The 16,789-nt window shown below is 38.5% G+C and overlaps 1 protein-coding gene and 1 long non-coding RNA gene across 2 annotated transcripts in view; one reads left to right on the top strand and one right to left on the bottom strand.

Moving 5' to 3' along the window:
• Positions 1–2,647, bottom strand: part of LEMD2 (LEM domain nuclear envelope protein 2) — a 16,900-nt gene extending 14,253 nt beyond the window's left edge. The window contains exons 1-2 of the mRNA XM_026716868.2: positions 1,527–2,647; positions 227–267 (exon numbers count right to left, since the gene is read on the bottom strand). Coding sequence (XP_026572653.2) covers positions 227–267; positions 1,527–2,583 — 1,098 coding nt within the window. The 5' untranslated portion in view covers positions 2,584–2,647. The remainder of the gene's footprint in view (positions 1–226; positions 268–1,526) is intronic.
• Positions 2,609–16,789, top strand: LOC148126107 (uncharacterized). Its single transcript, XR_015742831.1, has 4 exons — positions 2,609–2,953; positions 7,091–7,206; positions 12,310–12,516; positions 16,389–16,789. It is a non-coding gene; the product is annotated as an uncharacterized LOC148126107 (long non-coding RNA).

Raw genomic sequence — 16,789 nt, 5'->3', positions numbered from 1 at the left:
TTAAAGCATATTTACAAAGACAAGGATTTAACTCTGCAGAACTATAGATTTATAGCATTTGAATAATTCTTTATATTAACCTGACAAAAATAGTCTGTAATTCCCATATCAGTGAATTATTAAATTATATTTGGAAAATGGAATAGGCTTATTTATACAATATCACTAGTATTAAGTGGCCAATACACCAGGGTTAAGAATTAAATTTAAATGATATTTAACTTACACTATCTGTGCTTTTTTCACAATCCACGGTCAACAGTTTTACTGTGAATGAAAATAAATAATTAAGTTATTTGACAAAGCATATACAGAATAGATATTTTTCCTATCCCTTCACAATAAGTGTGAATCTGACATGTTTCTTGAAAATACCCATTCTACTGAACAGGCCTTAATCAAGTTAAATGTGTAGCAATTAAATATTACAACTGCAACTAAAGCCACTAATTTAAAAGAAATTATCCACAAACCAATGATATTAAACAAGAAAATAAACACATTCTGATTCATGTCAAAATAAGAAGTCATTTACTTTGAAGGTTATCTGGGACAACATTAAAAGTGCCATTTCAATTCTTCAATTTTTATGCCTTAAAACATAATTTCTTACAGAAACTTATGCTGCTGTACTGTAGCATATTATATCAATGAAAGCTTATAGCTTGTCCAGTCATAAATGTACTAATACCCACATTAGTTGGTTACTGAGAGTGTAAGCTGTGAACAGCCAAGCCTACATATACAGAGTTCAAGCTATTTTATTATATTCTGCTTTTAATACAGGGATCTTCCCAGTTTGGCAGGTGTCCCTTGGGAACAAAGATAAAATTCCAAGGAATTCAGGGAGGACCATTCTGGTCCTTTTAAGGTAGCACAAGACTCAAGATTAGCTCTGTGCTTGATTCCTCCTTCCTGTCAAGTTGGGTGCATCCTAGAAGATAGGTTTTTTGTTGACACAAGGGCCCAATCTTGTGGTGTTTGCCAAATGGAAATGAATGCTACTTTTTTTTTTTTTTAACAGGAGCATTGTTTAAAACTCTTTGGGCTCAGTAAGTACACTTTTTTTCCTAAAAGTTTTGCAAAAGCAAAATGTTCTTACTGTGTGCTCAATAATCATGGACTCTCTTTGTTGAAGTAATTATTATGATTCTGTAGTAGTGGTTTGATATCCTAAAAAATATTCAGTAAAAGCTACTTAAAACTCCATTTTCCTATGCAGTCAGCGTGAGGTAATGTGGGCAAGCACACATATTAGGCTCTCAAAACGCTAATATAAAGCCTCTAAAATATTTGGTCTCATAACAAATAGGTAGGTTATTCTAAGCTAATGTTCTGGGGGAAAAAAACCCTAACATCATAGCTCATATCCATTATTAGCCTTGAAAAGTCTGAAGCCAATTTTACTTGTCAATGCAATATATCTATACACAGAATGAAACTATGATTTGAGGAGGAGGATAGCATTGAGACTGGAAAAAAAAGAGACAAATTATGTTTACAAGAGGGTTAAATACTACACGTACAATTCTCCATGGACCCTTCCTGATGAGCAGGTCCCATCATCTTCACCCAAAGGATGCCCAAGAAAATCACCAGCAGCACTAAGGTTGCCACCCACAGGAACCAGGACAAATAAAATTCTAGACTTTGGCCCTTTTTCCCAGGGCTCGGAGCTTGATGTTTCTGACCTACATATCTCTGAGTCCCGTCCCAACGGGTACCAACATTTAAATCTCTTTCTGGTCTTGTCCCCAAGACCGTTTTAGTACTTCTGGAAGTTCCTTCTTTCTCTCCTCCTCCTCTGGGCAGCCTATAGGTTAATTCTTCTCCGATTCTCTCGGTTATCGAGGGGCTGGGAGCTGCCCATCTCTGGCTTGTGTAGCTGACCCAATTGCTCAACCCTCCAGTGCTTTCTTCTGTTCGTGGTTTCCAAGAAGCGCTGGACTTCACACTCGGCTCCTTCTCCCACCACTTGCGGGAGCTTACACCCCCCTCTTCATTGGAGGGAGTTGGTCTCCACGGGGTACTAGAAGCTGATCTACCTACCACCGTCTCCCTCTGATAGGGGGACGTAAAGGCCTCATCAGCCTCTAACTGGGTCCTTTTGGAAGCGAATCCAGCACTTGGCCTCCAGGGGCTGCTAAGTGGATCCACCTCTCTCGCCGGCAAGTGGATCCTCTCCGGGGTGAAAGGAGTCTCTGCCGGCCAATGGGGCCCGTCAATAAACCTTCTACTACTCCCCGTCGCGCCCTCCCTGCGCGACGACAAAAAGTCGTTGCTCTCTTCTTCGTCCTCGCCCTCTTCGTCCTCGCTCTCCCTCCTAACCCAGATGCGGGCCCGGGGAGTCGCTTTGGGGCCAACCTGGGCGGACGCTGCGGGCCTCACCGAGCTACTTGAGCTCGGAGGGACCGCTCTGGAGCTGGTGCGGCTCCTTTGCCCGGCCGCCACCTCAGCCCGCAGACGAGTGAGTTTCTTGGCGTAAAGTTTTCGGGTGGAATCGGTAATCGGTCCCGGCTGGTAGCCCAGGGCAAACAGCTCCGCCCGCAGCTTTGCATCGGATAATTCAGCTGCGGCCATCATCGGAGAGAGAGAGAGAGAGAGAGAGAGAGAGAGAGAGAGGAAGAATCGAGACCCTGGACAACCCGGAAGTGGTGCCCTTGACCAAGGAAGTACTCGCGCCATCTCGGTTGGTGGCAAAGCTTCGGAGTGCCCCTTTTTACAGAAACCTGGCCGAGTTCCGCCCTTACGATTTGCACCTCCATATCGAGGAGGTCGAAGTCGGACCGCGCTAGGATGAGAAGCGCCCTTTTTGGTTTATAAAATACGTTTTAAATAGTACAAACCCAGCCTCGAGAAACGCACTTTCTTTTACATCACACTGAAGAAGCTTGCTATGTAAACTGAAAAAGTTTGAGAAAAATGCTCATTGAAATGGAAAGTTTAAAAGAAGGTGTTAATTTCTATTTTTAAATTCAACAGCTGGGTTCCCTATCTATCATGCATACGATACACACGCGTTGCACAAAGGTTAAGAGTGAAATATTGTGTTTGCTTACCTACATAATTTATACGCTGCCCACCTCACTCTAAAAAGTGATTCTGGGCAGCTTATTATGGGAACTTACATACCGATAGGAGCATGTTTATTTCTCATAGAATAAATAGTTTTAATTTTAAAGCATTTTGTGAAAGGGCTCTTTGTATAGTAAAAATGTAAGGAATGCAAGCAATTACTGTCAATAGGGAGTGTATTACTCTGACCAAAACTATAAATGATCTTGTAATCTTGTAATCTATTTTTATTATTTGGACATTTTAGCAAGCTAGTTCTGCTCCTAGGTTATTTATCCTATGCTAAAATATATAGGATAAGTAAGCTAGGAGTAGAACTAGATTTTGCTTTCATTTGTGGCATATATTTCAAAACTGAGATGAATGTTTGCTTACATATAAAAGGGATACAATGAAAGCTAGTAAACAGTTGGACCTTATGAAAGCCTCAGTTGGCCAAAATCATATTGGATGGTGTTGATCTATATTAATTGCATAAAAAATACAAGAAAAAAGCCCAGATACATTGTATATATGCAAGATTAAGAGAAAGGAGATGTAATACATCAGAATGAAGGTAATGATGTAGAGTTAATGAACTTATACAGGGAAGTGAAGATGTACATTTAATTATGGATGAAAGACGAATAATATATGTTAGAATGAAAGAATTTATGTCATATGGATTTGTTGTGGTAGAGGCATCTGAAAATAGGAATTGTGAGTTATATAGTTACATGTTGTTTTCCAGTGAATGGTGATAATGAAAGAACTAGGAATAAATTTAGAAAAAATTGATGTCTGGAAAAAAGTTACTTTATAAGGTGTTATGAATGTGTCGGTAGGAACAAGAAGAGTTAGATTGAATGAATATGGTTGCTGAAGTATTAGTTTTGAAAAAGGAGTTAGTAAAATTTCAAACATATGACAAAAGAATTACTCTAGAAAGATGGTAGATTAAATAGCTTACAATGGAAAATAGAAAAAAATTGGGAACAATATAAAGACAGAAATTCTGAATGGAAGAAATATCCACGTTATTAATATTAATAGTGAATCTCAATAAAAATAGGGTTAGATGAAGAGAAAAGAAGGAAAATAAATGAGTGTTAAATTAGAATGACTCAAAGTATGAATTCTATGTGCAAAAGTATTGGAAGATTAATAATGTAATTATAGCAATTGCTTTTATCAAGCATGGCACATATCAAAAGACAAACAAGTAAAAATTCGGTTTAGTAGATTGGTTTACAGTTTAACAACTAACCAAGTAAAACAATTCACAACAAAATAAACATATCAAACAAATCAAACTCTATTAAAAGCCACCAGACACAGGACTTTACAGAGAGGTAAAGGGAAGGACAAAGCTGATTCCAGAGTTCTAGGCTCAGGTTCCTAAAAGCTCCGAACTTGTGATTCTGACAAGAACAGAAAGAAGACCCAAAGGGAGGGGTAAGGATTAAGTAGGGCTGTAGGGAGGAGTAATAAGGCAAGAAAGATAATAGGGGGATTGTGTTTGGAGTACAGTATTTCAGCACTTCAACGTAGGAGCCAGTGAAAAGTCCTTCACACAAAGCATTGGAATTGTGTGGAAAGACTCTAGAACTGTCCAAACTATTACATTCCAAATGAGTGATGCAATTGCTGCAAATAACACGATTGGTATAGGTTTAACATTAATTTAACAAGAGTATTTGTTTTGGATGGATTTTTGAATATAATTTGGTCCACAGCATTCAAAATCTGCTAGTCTGTTAAATCAAGATATGTGTCATGCCCCTGGTGGAGACTGACTCTGAGGAAGAGGAGGAACAGCCAACAGGGAGTGGGAGTGTGGCTCCAGAGGTGGTGGAGGAGGCTGGGGAAGGGGAGAGGCCGGCTGAACAATTGGAGGAGGATCCAGGCCCATCCCCTATCCATCCTAGGTCACGCAGGGAGGAGACGATCGGGGAAAAAGGGAGGTCTACTCAGGAGATTACCATGATCCTCCTCGTGGCTTGCAGCTGGGAGCTATGTATATAAGTTTGTCACTGCATAGTCAGAATTGCTGGAGTCAAAGTTTAGTGTGTACTTTGAAAGAGGTTTATCTTTGCTGGCGTTCTTCCCATGGATTCTCCTTGGTTATTTTCCTAGAATGTATGATTAATTGTCTTGGCTAGCTTCGGAACTCTCGTCAATGCGGTTTGTTTTGGTTTTCTTTTTGCCTCATTATTTTGTGACTTTAAACTGTGCCTAATAAAACAGTGAAGTTGAAGGCATTACTGGACTTCAATGTATGTTTTGAGTTTTGGGTTATTTTGAGAGAGTACGGGTTATCACAGTATGACTGTAAACTTAATGCAGTGATAATTTGTCGCTAAAACTGTGGCAAAACAAGAATAGCTCAAGAATAAATGGGTATTGAATGAATGTGGATTCAAAATAGAAATGATGGCGTAATGTAAAAGAAGTATATTGAGGTGGTTTGATTATCCTGAAAGAATGAGTGAGCATCAAACAGAATATATGAAGGATGAGTAAACAATTTGAAAATAGAAGACTGAAAAAGTCTTGGTTGGATTTTTTGATATCTCCAAAATAGAAGAACAAATGTATGAATGAGTATGTGGACATGGTAGAAACAAAAAGGTTGCAAGGGTTGAAAAATATTGTTGTTCATTTTCTAAGTCATGTCCATAGCACACCAGACACCCCTCCCCAATCTTCCATGGAGTTTGCCCAAATTTATGTTCATGAATGTATGGCATTGATATAAAATATATTTAATTAGATTCCTTTTTTCTCCACCTTTATTTTTTTTCTTACTATTTTTCTGTGCATCATGTTGCTTATAATAGGTGAAGAGATGCCTAGGATTTAACTGAAGGATATGGAAGAGGGATCCTGACTAATCATATAAATAACAGCTAGGCCTATCTCCTAGTAGTAAGGTGGCAAAGTGCCAAGTTCCATCTGTGCTTATTCCACCGGTGGATGGCCATTCAGTGACCTCATTTAAGGGAGACAATGCCTTGGAGGGTTACTGTAAGGGATATGCCAAATTTATTTCAGATAAATTTGCCTGGATTCACTCCAGAGATGGATTCTAATCTTGAAGCAGGTCTTATGGAGGTAAGTGAGGCTTAGTCTGTCTTGGTTATATAGGAGGAGTTTGATTTTTTGGGATGTGATGAAGTTATTAGGGTTTTTGGAATCCATGTTCCTCCTGGTTCACTAAGGGTTTACAAGAGATTATATATAATGTTTTTTTTTCTTGAGAAAAAGTCAACTTTTAAAGAAGTGGTGGTTCACTCACTTCTCAATTAACCATTTTGAGGGTCAACCATAATAAACAATTTTCATTTAGTCCCCAGCCTTACCTTACCTTATCTTGGATGAAGGAGAGCTCCTTCTTTCAGTAAAATAGGATGTCTTTTGAAACGAAGGAAACCTAGAGACTAGAGTGGATTAAGTAGGAGTTCCTTCCAGGGAAAAGGAATCTAGATCAGTAGCTATAGAGGAAGCTTTGCAAAATGTTTGCAAAGTTGATTGGCTGTTTTCAAAGATGGCTTACGATCTCATTGCATCAAGGAGAGTTGGAGGTGATATTAGGGTGGGCTGCAAATGATGTCAAGGTAGGCTGCAAGTGTGCAACTCATCACACATGAGTGTGTGTCTTGTATGCAGAAGCAGGCAGAGTTATTTCTCCACTTTGGTTTAGAGCAGTGTATCACAATGTACTTTTATTTTGTTACACTGCCCAGGGGCATTCAGCTTATGGAATATATCTGTGATGGCAAACCTATGGCACACATGCCAGAGGTGGTACGCAGAGCCCTCTCCGTGGGCACACGTGCCTTCGCCAGCTGCTCTTCTGGTTTCTGGTGCGTGCATGTGTCCCACCCAGCTGGTCTTCGGTTTCCAGCACTCTGGCACGCGGACGCATCCCAGTTTAGGCACTTGGCGCTGAAAAGTTTTGCCATCACTGGAATATATCTTTTTTACCATTGTTATCTCATTTTTGTTTTCTTCTTTCCTTCCTTCTTTTTGGCAGATATATTAATACCTCAAGATGTTATTTAATGAAATCGCTCTATAAAGTTTACTTCCAGCTTGTCATCCAAACATTCTGTTAACTGTTCAATTTCCTAGACATCTAGGAAGAAAGAGGTATGGATTTATAAATTGACTGTGGTATTTTCAAAGTGGAACGCTCCTGGTATACTGAAGATATGACAACCCTTGTGATAGAAAGACATTTTTTTATTTATTATTTTTCAATTCCTGTCATTCTGATTATTCATTCTTTTAAAGACAGAAATGGTATGGCATTGTATGAAATGTACTGCATATTACACACACAGTCAACAGAAAAAAATATTTCTCAGGAACATAGTTTATAATCCAGTTCAGGGCAAAGTAAGACTTGCAATAGTAAAGACCTTAATCAAGTAAAAGTTAAGGTAATTTTAAGACTAATTATACGGCTCACTCCCTTAAATGCCGTCTGATAGGACTGTGGAAGATCTTGCTTTTCTCGTAGCACTGGGTGAGGAGGGGAAACGGGCCTTCCGTTTTAAGTTCTGTGATGGGACTCTGATGGCACTTGTTGGTAGGAGAGAATTTTTAATCTGTTGTATTGTTTATCTGTTGTTAAACTGTTCTAGGTTTATTTTCTATATTATGAGTGCCCATACAAATCTTTTAAATAAATGAGGTAGCCCTTGGGTTATGACAGCAATTGAAGCTGGAATTTCCATTGCTAAATAATGTGGTTGTAAGGTTCAATTATGATCGCATCACTTAGTGACAGCTCTCCCAGAAGACCTGGTTACCATTGTACATAGTAACCCCCCAAACCATATGTGTCTTCATGTGAGAACCTGATGTGACTGTGATGCGGGAAGAAATGACAATCCAGGCAAACAAGCCTATGGATGAGAGCTATGGAAGGGTTAATGGTATGGGGTATAGGTGGGGAGGAATTGTGGACGGGCGCTATGGATCCAATGATGATCATGAGGCCCCGGGGATGCAGCAATGGCTGCAACTTTGAAGACCAGTTCTAAGCCCTCCTCATTCAGTGCCAAAAGCATTAAAAAACTCAAACTGGATCTTCATTAGACTATCGGGCTATTAGTCCATCAGTGGTGGATTAAGGCTCACTGGTGCCCTAAGCACTGACGAATCTTGGTGTCCCTCTCCTTTGTACATACAAGATTTTTTTTTACAAGTCTTCATTGTTTTTTCTTTCTTTCTCAACTTTGGGGTGCCCCCTTTGGGCCTGTTGCCCTAAGCACATGCTTTGTCTGATGATTAATACACCACTGTAGGCCATCATCAGAGTTCAGAAACATTATTATTATCAAGAACAGAAAAAACCCCTCTCTTCTGGAGAGCTTTAAAAAGAGAATAAAGAAATTCCATTTTGCCTTTATTCTTTCCATCATGGAGGAGACATAATGCTTCAACCAGGTAAAAATAGCCCTCATATCTGGAAAAGAATTGGAGAATAAATAAACATAGCAAATGAAGAGGAAGGTGTGGATTAGGATCCTTTGGTTGAGTTATTTTATGGATTTCTCTTATTTTGAGTATTCTGAATCTAATTTTACTGTATCTGTAGTAAGTGTGTGTGTGTAATAAGGGCCACCCCACATCCCTGCTGTGATGTAGTATCAGATAGACAGCAGAAAATGACATTTATTTTCAGAATTCAGTAAAAAACTTGCAGAAGGTTCAGGGAGAAAGATTAATAAACAATGTAAAAAAAACTTGTGGAAAAGAATAGAGATATACTGCTTGACTCTGTTTAAAAATTTGATCTTTTATAGCATTCTGAAAGAAATTCAGTTAGATTCCCTTCTGTGATTTCCTATTTAATATAGATAAAATCTGATTACCTAGCATTGAATTAAGAGGACATAGAGGCCTGGACTTTTTTTCCTATAGGGAATTAGATGAGAAGACTCTTAATTAATAAAAAAAACAAAGCAGTGATTTGAAGATTAAATTTAGTACATCAGAATCATAGAGACATCTATAAAAAATAAATGAAAACAGAGATATTGCTGCTTAATATTTGAATTTAATTAAAGATCATGCAGAAATAGTGACTAATGTTTCTCATAATGACTTAATGACTGCTCACTTTCAGTATCATGAATAAGAGGCAGACCTTCCTACAGAGGTGTTGCTGGAGTGAAAAGAGTTACTCTTTGCTCCAGCACTTGAGCTCCAACATAACCTTTTAATTTTATGTTTTGACTGGGCCAGGAGGTTGAGCAACCTCAATTCATCATCAGTAGAGTGCAGGTTTGACTTAAGGTTCATCACCAGACTTTGTTAAATGGGTTTGCAGTGAGATAACTATTTCCTGAAGTGATAAATGATGCATATAGCCTATCTGCTATGACATCTTTTGATTGCAAACCTATTATATAGCCGCTTACTACAAGCTAGGTTTATGAAGTAGATTGCAAGCTCTGCAGTACTCCCAAAGTCCTTTAAATGAATTATCTCGGCTATAACCCAGCACAACTTATTTCCAATCATTACTATGCTGCTGAACAATTTTACATAATATTCTTCAGCAGCAGTCAATTATGGCTCTCGCTCCTGGGTTATGTGACAAATTAGGCTGGATTATTATTAGTATTACAGTATTATTTTTTAAAAACCTATGAAGAATCCTGGTTTTGTGACACTGCAGTAGACATTAATCATTGTTTCCAATCCTTGACATACAACCATTTGTTTAGTGACTGTTGAAGTTACAACAGCACTGAAAAAAGTAACTTACAACCGGTTTTAGGAGTTACAACCATTGCAGCATTCCCATGGATTTACAAGGATTCCAATGTTCCTGGGTCATGTGATCACCATTTGTGACCTTGTCAACTGGCTTTGTCATGCCCTTGTTAGAGTTGGACTCTGAGGGAGAGGAGGAACAGCCAACGGGGAGTGGAGATGTGGCTCCGGAGATTGTGGAGGAGGCTGGGGAAGGGCAGAGGCCGGCTGGGCAGTCAAAAGAAAAATCAGGCCCATCCCCTCTTCATCCTAGGACATGCAGGGAGGAACAGAGAAGGAAACAACTTTGCTTATGAGAGAGGAAGTGGCCATGATCCCCCTCATTGGTTGCAGCTGGGGAGAATAGTATATAAGAGAGACGGTTAAAACACAGTGTTGCCAGAAGCAAAGTGTGTTTTATTTTGGGCTGAAGTTATCTTGTTTGGCGTCTTTCCAACAGACCGTGCCTTGTTATTTCCTTGAAGTTGGTAATTACTTATCCTAGTCCATTGTGGAATTTCCTTCATTGTAGTTTGTTTTGGTTTTTTATTTCATCTTTATCTGCTCATTAAGTTTGGACTGTATTGCTTTCTTTTGAAGACTATTTTTGACTAAGTTTTATCTCCAACTGAGAATTATTGAACAGTGGGGCCAAGTTGGAGGCATTAAAGGCCATTCATTTACGTTTTGGATTTTGTTACGTTTGTGTTACACTCCGGGGTCATCACAGGCTTCCAACAAGCAAAATCAGTGGGGGAAGATAAATTCACTTCACTTAACCACTATGGTTGGTCGCTGAACAACCATGACAAAAAAGGTGTTAGTGTTTGGGGACAAACCCCCAAGCAGAGTGCACAGCAGCAGTCAAGCCAGGCAGCCAAATGAGAGAGAGGCTGGGCCCAAGAGTATACACACACTGGAGACAAAAACACTGTTTGTATTTTTTAAATAGTTATTTAATTCACACAGAGATTAAGAAGTGTCATTCAGTCCATATGTCATTATCCAGTATATCCATCCAGTTACCTAGTCCATTAACAGTAAATACAATGTCTTTATCTGCTTGTAAATCTTCTCCTCCCGATACCTTTCTCTCAAAGACAATGCTGAGTATGCACAGCTCACCAAGTAAACAGTCCTTTTGTTCAGTAGAAAAAGGTATCTTGCACAGTAGCCAACAAGCAGACGTCTCATACAGGAGTAAAACAGCAGGCAGCAGAGTTCAGAGAGACCAGGAGACCAGCGACCAGTAACACCAGGAATCAGCAACCAGGAACCAGACCAGGAAGTGTTACGTCTCTCACTGCCTTATTACTGCTGCTTGCAACCGCACCCTTAATTATCAAGTTACATTGCAGTTTTTGTGCTTAAAGCTACAAACACCTAAACCTAGGTTTATATATTTATTCACCCAAACTAGTTGGTGTATCCATATACCCAACAAAAGGTCATAAAATTAGGCGTGACACACTGAACAATTGCCTTGCTTAACAATGGAAATTCAGAAATTTCAATTATGGCTATAAATTGAAGATTATCTGTAATCCCAATTTCTTGTGATACTGTCCAAAAAACAGATTCCTAGTCATGGCTAGAAACCCTCAGAGTTCTGTGATTGAGATAGAATCTATGGGATTGCGCTGATTCTAGAACAAATTTACTAGCAATAACAATCAGTATGATCTTTTTCTTAGGTAATGCCAGCCGATAATACAATTCAATTTTTCTGTATAACACTTTGGTTTCTATAGATTTATTTTTTCAGAGCTTTGATAAATTGTCAGTGTTCAGCATCTTTTCATTTGCATTCACTAAAAGTGCTCTGAAATGATGAGTGCTCCCACCTACACATTTTATATTTATATTTAAAATTGGGGAGCTTAATTTTCTGTCAGGTTTTTATTTGCATTTATTTATGGGGTTTTATACTTTATTCTCTCTATAAATTTAAATGTTTACAGTTTTTGAGAATTATGGACTCCTGATAATAATTAGATTATAGGAGATGTTTAAATTGATTCTTATTCTTCATGAAAGCTATTAAAGCTGTGAACTATGACTCATTGTTTGCAGTCTGCATTGTCAACACTCTATGAAAAAATGTATAAAATGCATAACCTTAAACCACTAAATTGCATTTTCTTTTCTTATTTTGTATCAGGTAGATATGTTAATATGTACTATTCATTACTCTGTCTTGCTATAAATCTTAGCAAAATAATTCTTGGGGAAATATATGAAATATATACTATGGATGCATCTGAAATCATAAATGACTCTAACATACAAGTTTATTGCTATTATTGATTTAAGTTGTCAATCTGGAAATGAATTGTTCCATGCTGGGATACAGAACTGCTAGTATTGTTTCTATCACTGGTGTATGGAGAGGTGGCTTTTTACACTAACCAAGGCCACTATGAGGGATTGTGGCTCAGTGGTACATGATTTAACCAAGATTCAATCCCTTGTATCTCCATATAGGTGTAATAAAGCTCCAGCCTAAAACCCAGAGAGTTGTTTCTATTGGAGTGGATGGTTCAAAGTTCTGACTTGTTATAAGACAGTTGATATATTTTTATGCAACATTAAGTAATGTTGAGTCTGCTGGGATTTCCTGGCTGGGGAATTCTGGGAGTTGAAGTCCGTACATCTCAAAAGTTGCTGAAGTTGAGAAACACCGTCCTACAGGTTAGTATCGAGGTCACAAAATCTGCATCTCTATGGAATTCAGCTCCTTGGAGTCTTCCCAAATGAGAATTCAGCACCAATACTAGGCAGAACATTCATTAAGTAAATATTGCTGGAAGCTTACCCAGGCAATTTCAAAAGCATACTACTTTGTTCCCAGCATATTAAAAGAAAAAAAAATTAAAAAAGAAAACCTTGCATTTTTGAAAATATTCAGTCTTAGAAACATAGCAGGAGGCCATATTGCCTCATTTTATGGATTCTTTTCAATTATTCATTTAAAACATCCTCTATCTATTCTCCCAAGTTATATAAATTGTAATAATTTTAAATGCTGCCTCAGGGGGAATTGAATTGTATATGCTGTATGTATTATTTAGCTTTTATATAACACCCCTTTGAGTCATCAGAGCAACTCAGACTATTAGCTGAAAGGTATCACTAGACTGCTGTAATATTCCATCAGTGGAGGAATATCCATCTCCTATTAATATAGTTTAAATTTCTGTTTAAGAAGTGTGATGATCTTTGAGGCATGACAAATGTCATTGCATTTTGCTTGACTCAATTGTAAGAGGAGAACATAGAGGCTTTATAAAATTACATCAGCTGATTAAAAGCTGCCTGTTGGTGCTACTTCCATGAATAGCGGTCCCTTCGACTGTCAAATATATTCAGAATAAGAGGAAGTTGGCTGTATGACTACTGGTTCCTTGGGACCCCTTTGGTCTTAAATTGTATTCTGATTTAGGATATCAGATCAAGCTTTATTTCAACTTTCTTTACCAAAGGGAGTTTTATAAAAACAAAACAACACTTCAAATTATACACTCAATTATTAGTTTCGTTGGTATGTTAGTATACTTTATGGAAGCTAGCTTGAATATTTCTTCTTATCTGTGGGATGATCTAGGAAGAAGTCTAGAAGCTTGTAGACTTTTGTTAAAATTATGAAGGTAGCATCAAGCTGTTCCAACATTACAAAAGCAGTGGAGCTTTCATCATTTAACTGCCTCTATTCCTCATGTGTCTGGCTAGCCTAAACCTATACATCATCAAATTGGAATACATAAATGATGACAGCTAATAATATGGAGCAATCATGCTATAAATGTAAAATTAAAATGCCTCTTCCATTTTACTGAGTGCAATAACTAGGCCTACAACCTTTTAAGAGCCCAAGTTAAGCAGAGAAATAGAACCAACATATTTAGTGTCAGCCCTGAAGCTGGCCTCAACGAGGCCATTTTTTGGGCTTCAGTGTTGCTAAACTGGGGCTCAGGTATAGGGATGGGGGAATAGAGCTGGCTGGGCTGTTGTAGCCAAAACAATAGTTTCTCCTATGAACCAAGGACATTCCAAAAGCTGGCTGGAGAGAGGAGGAGGAGGAGGAGGAGGAGGAGAGGAGAAGTAACCAGGCAACCATCCAGGACCTAGACTGGATAATGTGACTTATTGTTTGGGGGAAAGTGAAACTTTTCCTTTTTAATCAAACTGTGGGAACTCTCAGGGTTGGTTTTCAGCAGTTTGTGTCAATATGATATCTCAAATAACTGTTCTTTGGGGCATCTACCTGGCTCAGGTTCTGTTTGCTATGGGTGTATTACTTGGAACACTGACATTTAGTGTGGAAGGAAAGAGAAGATGATGACCAGCAGCAAGGTGGATGGATTCAATTTCAGTGGTGCACTGTTGGAAGACCTGAAGTAGTAAGTTAGGGAGAAATCAGGTATTCAAAACAAAACAAATGGGCTCTGCTAAAGACAGAAGTGGCCTAATATATTGTGAAACTGCCAGCAGTTGTGAGAGCCAGCCTGCCCTGAGTAGTTGTTGGGCAGGGGTGCCCAGCCAGTGGGAGTGAATATTTTAGCAATTCTTCAATACAGTGCCTCCAGAAAATAAAAATAGTAGAAGATGAAATTGTCTTGATTCAATGTCACAGCGCTCTTCATATCCATAGATCCAGAACTACTGAAAGAAACCATGGTAGGGTACTTACATAGCAAACCCAATCTAACCAAATACATTAAGATTGAAATAGCCAGAATCATGGACCTCATCAGCTTTTGCTTCACTACCTGTTTTCAGGTAATAGGCAGATGGCAGATATATCACAAATCAGAGGAACACCATGAGGTCACCACTCTCAGGATTCTTAGTAGAGATTGTAACATAACAGTTAGAAATTATAGTACTGACATAAATTATGTTAAAGAAACCAACATATCTTTACAATCCCCAAGGCAGGTCACAGAATGTTTGGAAATTGATGTTTCCAAATGTTTGGAAAGCACCCAGAATGTTTGGAAATTGAAAGTTGAAAAATTTGACACACCCTAAGCAAAAAGTATAACTGCTGTGTAGACAAGGCCTGTATATCAAAATAGAAAAGGAGCAACTAGAGAAGACACACATTCAAAGGAATAAAATTCACAGAGGAAAAAGAAAACATGCTAGGATTATTGGATATTCTCACCAGAAGAGATGATGGCAAATTAAAAATCTAATAATCAAATCTAATAATATTAACCAACTGCTCTGTTACTCAGATAACAACCCAACCTTGCATAAATGGGCTGTGTGAGAACATTATTCAGACAGGCACAAACATACTGTACAACCTGTAAATTGAAGATTACCTGTATAACCTTTGGCCCTCAGCTACTTCTTCCTGAAATCTTATTCATGTCGCACTTGAACACTGATAAGTTGACAAAAATTAATTACACGTTTCTCCAAGTTTGTTGTATCATTTCGTTTTGTTGGAAAAATGAATGCAAGATTCTTTGTGTTGCAATGTCAGCCTCACATGGTAGTTTCTATGATCATTTGTTTTGTTATTAGTTCCCTTTCACTTTACCATCATTTTTATTGCTTGTTTTGCTAAGCATTATAGAGTGAGATATATTCTAATCTAGTAGTATCGCTAGATATTAAAACTTCCTATTTACAACTGTAATCCCTTAATTCGGGGTAGAGTTGGGATGGTGGCATTACCGGTTGGATGCCCTTCCTGAAGCCACACAGAATTTGTAGGATTTTTTTTTCCTTTGTGTTCTAGGACAGGGATCCCCAAACCCTAGTCCATGGACCAGCATTGGTCTGCAGCATGTCAGTAACTGGGCCGTACAAACAAGTGAAGCCCCATCTGTGTGATGCAGGCAGCATGTGAAACCATTCCTCCTCCATGGACCTGGTCCCTGGTGCCCAAAATATTGGGGGCTACTGTCCTAGGAAACATCTGCTGCTACCTAGTATTGAACTCTCAACCTTCCAAGTGGGAGGTAAGAGTCTTCACTACTTAGGCCACTATGCCCCACTCTATCAGTAGATATTACTCTGGGGGGAAAAGTAGGGAAAGCATGCAGTTTATGCCAGGAATTTCATGATTTTCTCCATTTTTCTTCTTTGACAATAAGGTCATGATTTTAGGGGAAAGCAACATGTAGTCTGCATGAGCACATATGAACTTTAAATTCCTTTCCCCCCACTTGAAATTACAATGCTATTCATTGGTGTATGGATTTGAATTATATGACAAACAAATGGAATGTTGTATTGGGTTTACAATTCCGACAATTCCGAGGGGCAGGGGAAAAATTGGCGCAACAGTGCCTCAGAAATGTGAAGGTCTTTAGCATGAATTGTATTTAACTGGAAAATTACTGAAAATTTGGTATGCTTCCTATGTTGTGTAACCCTTCACATGCGACAGAGAGAGGAAGCTGTCATTCTGATGTTTTGCTTTGTCTGATTAGTTATTTTTAAAGCTGTCAGTGAATAAGATTTTGCTTTTGTTTCCATCACCTCAGTTTGTTTTAATGACATTTCCCTCCCCCCCCCCCCTTTTTTAAACTATCTGGTGTGGACAGAGGAAGACTTCTTCAGTAGCCTGTTTGCAGTTACTCCATGTAATGGAGTTTGCTAACCTGGAAAACTGGATGAGCTGCTGCTCGTGAAAAAGAATGATTGGAACTGATGGGAGGACAATTGAATGCTGATGATTGGGAGAGAGGAAAAAGGAGTTTCTGAACAGCAAGCTGAGTTGCTTTGCATACAGATGGGGACTGCAGTCTGCTTTCTGCTGTGGCTCATTACAAGAAAAAGCATCAGAAAGAGGCAAATGGCAAAACTTTAAGGAAGAGGAACTGTAAGGAAATGTATATGCTTATATGCAAAAATGGCTAAAATATGACACCTTAAATTCGCAGTCAAGCTAGCCTAATCCGAAGGAGCCAGCTATAGCTAAAGAATTGCAAAAATCAACCATTTA

The sequence above is a fragment of the Pseudonaja textilis genome, chromosome 3 (assembly GCF_049901715.1).
Source record: "Pseudonaja textilis isolate UNSWEBS1 chromosome 3, rPseTex1.2, whole genome shotgun sequence".
Classification (NCBI taxonomy): domain Eukaryota; kingdom Metazoa; phylum Chordata; class Lepidosauria; order Squamata; family Elapidae; genus Pseudonaja; species Pseudonaja textilis.
The sequence above is the reverse complement of the archived record's forward strand: the minus strand, read 5'-3'. Positions and strand labels throughout refer to the sequence as shown.